The sequence below is a fragment of the Mus caroli genome, chromosome 1 (genome assembly GCF_900094665.2).
Source record: "Mus caroli chromosome 1, CAROLI_EIJ_v1.1, whole genome shotgun sequence".
Classification (NCBI taxonomy): domain Eukaryota; kingdom Metazoa; phylum Chordata; class Mammalia; order Rodentia; family Muridae; genus Mus; species Mus caroli.
The window spans coordinates 166,304,611-166,312,692 of NC_034570.1; the positions used below are offsets into that span (position 1 = coordinate 166,304,611).

General features: G+C 44.5%; 1 protein-coding gene across 5 annotated transcripts in view; it reads right to left on the reverse strand.

Moving 5' to 3' along the window:
* Positions 1 to 8,082, reverse strand: part of Pld5 (phospholipase D family member 5) — a 323,819-nt gene that overhangs the window by 254,455 nt on the left and 61,282 nt on the right. For 2 of the 5 annotated variants that reach the window (XM_021158940.2, XM_029483521.1), the window contains exon 1: positions 3,977 to 4,337. The exons of the other annotated variants lie outside the window; for them this stretch is intronic. In XM_021158940.2, the coding sequence (XP_021014599.1) occupies positions 3,977 to 3,979 (3 nt within the window). In that variant the 5' untranslated portion in view covers positions 3,980 to 4,337. Of the gene's footprint in view, positions 1 to 3,976; positions 4,338 to 8,082 lie in introns of those variants that run through there. 5 annotated transcript variants of the gene reach the window in all.

The window sequence follows — 8,082 nt, forward strand, 5'->3', positions numbered from 1 at the left end:
TCAGACAAGAGAGTTATAGCCATTAACTAGGTCAATGGCGTTTTCTCCGGTACCCACATAGAGAATTCTTTTGTCTTGTGACCTAATGGACTGGTGCAGTATCCACAGCACACCCTCTGTCCATGCGGCACTTCCATCTGATGAAGATATGAGTCAAGTCCAGATTTGTTTATTTTCACCTTCATGAGCAAGTCCTCCCTAAAATACTGCAAAAAATAAATAAGAGAGACATTTGCTCTCATTATAGCACTGGCATATGTGCTATAATTTTTAATGCTCTTGGCACAATCTTTAAGAAGGAAACTCAGAGCCAAACAACTATCTATGAAGTGTCACCAGACACTAAAGTTACAGGAGATGTGACCTTGGGCTTGTGGCCACTGGAAGGCTAAGAAATGAGTCTGTGTTGCTTATAAAGGACCCAGTGAAAAATATTTTGTTGTAATAATCTGAAGAAACTCAGGCAAGGACCTGAACAGCGATGATGAATTACAAGGGGCCCTTCCTTCACGATTCTTGTGCTACTTGCCCCCCACCCCCATCTTTGCCTCTTTCTACACTTGGCTCTGATCAGTAGCCAGTGTGGACAAATGTACCTTTACAGCATAGCCTGCCTCACTTTACTTCTCATGTCTCCCAGCAATCCCGATTGGATGATACTTTAGATAGATTGGATGCAGTGTGCCCCGAAGGCTTCATGTGTTGGATTCTCAGGGTAGCACATAAGGAAGTGAGGCCTGGAGGGAAGTCTTTAGGTCTCTGAGAGCCTTAAGGGATCAAGGTAATTCTTGTAGGACCCTTGACTTAGATCTCAAAAAACACAGTTTAGTTTAAAAGTCAAGGTCGACAAGAACAGCTCTCAACCTTCCTGCCTGGCAACTTCACTCTCACACTCATTTCTGCCACCATATTGTTAGCCATGAAGTCCATAGCAGACATGAGCTGATCCTAACACTGTGTCTTTAACCTCCAGATTGGGAGCAAAATAAGCATCCTTTCTTTACAAAGTTAGCCTGTTTGTTTGTTTGTTTGTTTGGTTTATTTTTGTTGTTGTTGTTTTGTTTTAACTATTTCATTATATGACCCAAACCAAACAAATGACAAGAAACCCAAACAGCTGACATTGGAAACATAGGAGGAAAAATGACCTCAGTGAGTTGTTTTGAGACTGCCACGAGCCTGCCTAGGCCTGAATCTCCTCCAATAAGCTTGCAAGACTGTGTGGTGAGTAGGGTTTCTGGTATGGGAAGATGGTTCTGTTATAAACTGATAGCCAGGCAAGCAGGCAGACCCAATGTAAATGCCCTGTATGTGCATTTGAACCTCCCAGTGCTGAGGGAGAGGAGGCAGGTGGACACTTGGCACTCACTGACCAGTCAGTCTAACTAATCTGTGAGCTCTAGGGTTAGTAAGAAACCCTGTCTCAAAAGAACAACAACAAAAGGGAGAAAGAGAGGAACAGAGACAATCTATGCCAATCCCTGGCTTCCTACTACATGCATACACAGGTATACACGGCCACATAAACACTCGTGCACACACATATACACACATACTCACACATTCACACACTATAAAATCAATGTGTGTCCATACAAAAGCACTTCAGTGTGCCACCCATTGATACAAGTATAATAATTCTAAAATATATATTTCAAGACAAAGATAAAAAAAAACCTACTAAATACATGTTTGTAAACTACTGTCTGGAAGTATCCACACATTTCCTTTGCTTTGAAATAACTTTAAACTGTTTGCCACTGTACAGGTTGGCTTTCCTTATCCACGTGCCCTTTATGTTTCTAAATAAAACAAGTTTCAAAAAAGAAGAAGAATCAGAGGACAGAGTCCAGGAGGGACTGGTTATTTGCTATAACACACAGCAAGCCCCAACAGGCTCCCCATTCTAATGGGGTCAAGGAGAATATTCTAGGCAATGTCTTCTCTCTGGGAAGCAGGAAACCTCATCAGGTTTGTATGGTGAGAAGCTTGATTGGTTTCATTCCCTTGGGGGGGAGAGGGCGGGGACAAAAAACAAAAAAACCCTTCATGATGAACTAATTCTCCCTTCCAATCAAAGACTGCCTCACTTGCAACTGGTTTTAGTCTATAAGTGGAACTGAACTACTCCTTAGAATGTCTCTCCTGTAAGCACTTTCACTTTGGAGTCTGTCATTAAGAAAAGCCCATTCAGAATGGGTGTAACTAGGGAATTCTTTCCAAACTCCGTAACAGCAATTAATAAGCATACCCAGAGGACAGCGAGATGCAAGTGTCTTGACGTTCCCATCCACACTACACCTTCCTTCCGACTCCTAAGGTTAAGTCGGCTGTCCTTAAGGACCTGCATTTTTTTTTCCATGCTGCAAGTTTAACTTTACTCTTACAATTCAACAATCTCAGCCCCTGACTTCTTCTTCATCTTATGTCTGACCTGTACAAGACTGGCCTTGTGTTTATGCCCGTGACTATGCCCAGTGTGCACAGCAGAGCCCTCACTGGCAACAGTTCAGCCTGGTCCTTGGTAATCCCCAAAGGAATGCTCTCAGAAGAAAGAAGAAAGGAAAATCACTGTGCTTCAAAACTTCAAGCACAAAGCATCAGAGCACCAAGAGTCTCATTTCGGGTTCAGGCTGAGAATGCCCATTGCTGGTTTTCTTTTGGGTTTGTTTTCCCATCCTGGTGGCTGGAGAGAAAGGGATGAGGCTTATAGTTCTCAACAGGTCGAGGAAGCTGCTAAAATATTCACAAGAATGGATGGCAGCAGATGATCACAAGAGAGTGGGAAACTTGACCTTGGCCTTGCTGTTTTATTTCTTGGATCTGCATGCTTAGGAGTGACCTAGGTGAGCTTGGGGTGGGGGTTGGGGGGTTGGGTAGGGGAGGCAACAAGGGAAGGGAGGTATCCCTGGAAGCCAGCTTTTCAGTTTCCTCTCTTTCAGAATAACTGGAAAGACAGGCATCTAAAAATCCCCACACTCCATCAGAAATCTCTTCATTCACCCAGATTATAAACAGAATAATGATTTCCCACACGTCAGCTGTGCAGTCAGATAAGTATATTTCAGGCAGCCCTTCTGTATAATTAGAGTTTTTGTTTTCTTTTAAATGTTATATAATCTTGTGGTCACCAACATCCTTCACCCTTTCATTCTTCAAGGAAAACACTTAAAGTCTTCACTTAATATAAATTCTTCCCCACCCCCGCCCCGTGTCAGCGATGACAATGACTAGGAAATCAGTTGGAAAAGCTACAAAGGCAGCAGAGACCATGGAATACCCTCTTGCCATGTCCCCCATGAGAATTCTAAGACCCTGTGTTTATGGTAAGGTGCACTTCGCTCTGGCAATGACTGGAGTGAATTGAACTAACTTCCCACAAAGCTTTCCTTGACCTCTTGAGCTCCTGTTGCTGTCACCTGCAGACAGTGTTGAAAGAGAAAACCACTTAGAAGTTTTCTCCAGGACTGTGGCATGTCTGCAGGAGAGTGTGTGAGGCTCACAGAACTCTGACAACTCAGGAGGCAGAAAAGAAAGCGGGCTTAGTACAAAGAGTCCGTGCCCCCATGAAAACATCGAGATGACAGCCCATCCGTTCTTTAAAGAGTCACATGGAAATTAAAGCTATTTTCAGAGGGAAAAGTATACTCAGACACAGTAATAGGGCAAGGCTGGAATTCCAGGTCACCGGTGGAAATATCCTTTCTTGACAAGGCCAGCAAGTGCTTCTTATTAATTATTATTAATTACAAGGCACAGGTACCTATTACCCCTGGCGTGAAAAGTGTCACTTAAGGAAAAAAAATCAGGCTCTGGTGTGAAGGGTGTCCTTTCCCCTCTAGTGATACCTGACTGTGTCTCAGAGCTCAAGTGACTGTTCATTCTCAGGCTACCAATAGCCATGGTCACCAGCACCCGCTAATCCTCCTCCCCCAGGTTACAAATGAAGTCTGAAGAAAACTCCCAAGAGCCTTACCATTGTGGTGAGATCCTCCTGCCTTGCAGTGTCTAGCTGCTCCAGCTGCTGCTTCCCACTGGAGCCCTCCGAGGCAGAGCAGGTCTCATGTGGTGGTGCGAATATATCACCACCGATTATATTTCAGTCCCTTAATCGCTGGCCTCGATGCTCTGGCAATCAGCCAGCCCGAGCGTGGAGGAAGAGGGCTGCAGCTCCTGTGCAGCTCCCATGGAATATGCTCTGAGAGCCATGGGCCCCTCGTTTAGCATTTTAGCAAACACGGAGGGCTGCAGAGCTCAATCACATTTCTTTGGCTTTTCCTCTTCAGTTGAGAACAGCCGTTTGGCTTCCTGGAGTGAAATTACAGCACAGGCTCACACTGACCCTGGAGATGGAAGATGCAGGCACTCAATGTGTAGATGGCCACACGCCACCAACCTGAGCAAAAGAAATGACTGCTTCCTAATCAGAGTAAAAGACAAGCCTACCTAGACAGAGCAAGGCAGAGGAGCTGGGCTGCAGAGCACTCTGTGGCTACAGCCTCTGGAGTTTATGCAAAAACCAGACTAATTCATTCTGTGAGGCGGTCGGATCTGGACAGGTGGGAAGCAAAGTTCTCCGTGGGGATTGCCTATCTTCCAGAATAAACTCGAACTTCTTCAAAGGTGAGGCTTTCTTTCCTAAAAGGCATTCCTCCGGCCTATCGTACCGTCACAAGCTAATGGGCTCTTTCCTTTCCCTATGTGTTGACTGGGTTTTATTGCTTGAATATTTCATCTCTACACTAAACTATTATTAAGGGTTCAATTACTACACAGTGACGGCTCCCCATCGAAAAAGTTCAGCTCATGAGTAGCAGTTTATGTAAGTAAGAAGCAGTGCTGCTGCTCCAATCACTCACCTGCCTTCCCCTCTTGTAAGTTCTAACAGCTAACCATCACCCCAGCACAGAACCCGTGTCATTTTAAGTACTTACTAGAGGAATACTCTCAGTCTACACGGAATTCCTTCCAGAATTGCATCTCCTCTTTCAAAGAGGGAATACTTGGCATCTGGGGAGATGTTAGTGCCTAAGGTGCTTCTTATGCAAGAATAAGGACCTGAATCCAAATCCAGCACCCACATAAAAAACTCAGACACAGTAACATGTACCTATAATACCAGAACTCAGAAGCAGAGTCGGGGGTTGCGGGGGTGGGGGGACCTCTGGAGCTAACTGGTCAGCCAGTCTAGCCATGTTTCAAAAACAAACAGTAGAGAAGTGGTTGAGGAAGATATGCCTATGTTGAAGTCTGACTTCTCCAAGCACCTGTATGAGTGAGCTCATCTACATCCACACATACATCATACATCACAAACAGGTGCACAGAGGTAATAGCCACACTTCCAGTTAGATCTAGAAAGAGCAGACGAAAGTTCCCACACAGTTAGGCTCTTGTCTCAGAACTCATCAAGCCAAGGACTGAAATTCATGCAATGGCTAAGGAATCTGAGCTTGTAGAAGACGGTGTGGCATTTATCAGCCTGGATAGCATTTAGATGTAGCTGACTCAAGACTCTGGGACAATCTCGTATATTTCTGCTCCTGGTGGGCAGCCAGTCATTCAGAATAGAGAAGCTGGCAGGGAGGGCAAATACAGTACCCAGAGAAGACAGTATCTGGACAAGATGTAGCTTGGTGCTTGCAATCTAAACACATTCTGGATGCTTCTGATACCTACAAAGTGCCACTCTGGAGTTCTGGAAAGTCAGGTCCTTGTTCTTAAGCCTGCTTTGGGATGTAACTTAATCCCCTCCTTGAGGACAGATGGGTACACAGCCTCAAATCATCCTTCTCTGCCCCTTTCCACAAACCTTTGTTCTTGCAAACAATGGAAGCCCACAATACACCATTAGGAAAACACTGTCTTTTTTTCTATTGGTTATTCAAGGGCAAGACTATTCTTTCCATCTTCAGGAAGACGCCTCAGATGGCTTCAATCATGATTGAACGTGGTGGGACAACCTCTCCCACCAATGTGGGAAGCACAGGTCTCCCACTCATGCATTTAATCACACGTTAGTTTTGCTGTGCTGGGGGAGGGGGCTCCTACTTGCTTAACCCGTATTCTCTACTGTACCCTGGACTCTGTTTAAAATTCTCAGATTTAGTCCTTACTGGTAAATAACACACGTCACGATTATTCTCCGTGCTGTTTAGGATTCTGCACTCTTTATCCTGTTATACCCCTACAGGTTCTTTATATTTAGTTGCAAAGAACTCTTCACAGCCCCCTTGACATACTGTGTTCAATCTTGCTACCTAGCTTTGCTACCTGGTGTTCACTACCAGGGATGGTTTTGAATCGTCCCCATAGACACCGCTGCTCACTCTGCACAGTCTTTGCCATCTCCCTTCCCACTCCCCAGGGACCAAATGACAGATTGAAGACAGAACATGCATTAATTCTCAGTGTGTACTGTCCCTATGGCTTTGTCAGAGACCCACACAAACATGAGTAGATTTAGGATCAGTGCTCTGTCTGCATGACTAAGACATGTCCATACAGTGTATTCCCAGTAAGACAGGATGGAAAAAGATTTCCATGCAGTCATTTGCCTGGTTTTGAAAAAAGGGAAGTAGAATTTTACTGATTTTTTAAAAAATGAACACTTGTGCTCTTTGAAATTTTCAGACTTCTCCTGATCTGGTTAGACCACATTGAGTCATCTCACTGTCTGAGCCCCAGACATCAACAGAAAGACAAAATTTAAATGTTTGCAGAGAGAAGTAGAAAAACATTTTTTTTGAAAATTTCTATAAATCAGAAATTTGTATATTTTCATTAAAGGGGATGTGGATATCCAAGAGGCCAGTCTTTTCCCTGCAGTCCTGAAATCATACCCTCTCACATATTTTACCGGCTGGAACGTCCACCTGGCGTAACAAAATGCCTGAGGTCAGCAGTATAAGGGACTCAGGGAGAGCTGCCGTGGTTGTAAAGGTTCCAGGAAGGGGCAACCCTCACCAGGTAAGTGTCTGCCTCTCCCTTCCTTGTCAGCACTCCACTGTGAGGGTATACAGAGGAGGAGGTGGAACCTTTGGGAGGTGACAAGGTCATGTTCCCTTATAAAAGAGACCCAAGGGAGTCTGCTTGCTCCTCTGCCAGGAGCACACGCCCTTCTTAGAGGGTGCGAAGGTGCCTCTCAGAAGTAGAGACCTAGTCTTCCCTCATTAGCAGCCTCTGCTGCCAGGGCCTTCATCTTGAACTGCCCAGCTTCCAGCACTGTGAGCAGTAAGTGTCACTGCCTGTGTTTCACTTAATTGACAGCAGCTGGCATCTGAATGAAGACAAAATGTATATTAGTAGTACCTATTTCATTTAGTGTTTTCTTATGGTCAAGTCTCATCTTTTTAATGAAAACTTTATTACACTTATAAAAGGTGTTTAAAATATATTTGAATAGCCTAACAAGAAAATTATTACTTCTCTCTATAGAATACTCATAATTCATCATTTCAATATCTTAGAGTGTTGAATATGTACTGATGGAAAATATACTGCATATTGTAACACATACTCTTGACTTTGGACCCTTCTGTGGTTGTGGTGACACCCACTCAAACCAGGGCTCTCCCATGGGCAAGAATGTAGAGGAAATGAAGAACAGAGACTTTCAGGTATTCCCAACCAGCAACCTAACATCCATGTACACTGCTCCCCAGAAGAGAAGGAGAGAGCCTGGACTATTTCTCTTTCCTGGCTGGCCTCTCTTGTCTCCAGTTTCAAATCCCTATCCCATCATCCTGACTTGTTCTATGGCATTGGATATATTTAGACTCACACATTTCTTTCCAGTTCCATCAACACAGACAATCCAAGCTGTCTCGCTAGAGAGCCTTCATGGACCAGTGACTATAGAGTTATCATATAGGCAGGATGGTTGCCTTCAAATGGATTCTCAAGTCATATGAGTCTAGGAATCATGGAGCATGGAAGGGCATGGAGCATGGAGGGGTGCCTCTCAGTTCTTAGTACTGTTTCAAATGTTTATCTTTCAATGGACCTAATAGATGTTGACAGAGGCCAAATAGGTCAGAGCTTGGAGAAGGAGGAGGGGGGAAGTGGGGGAGAAAGAGGGGG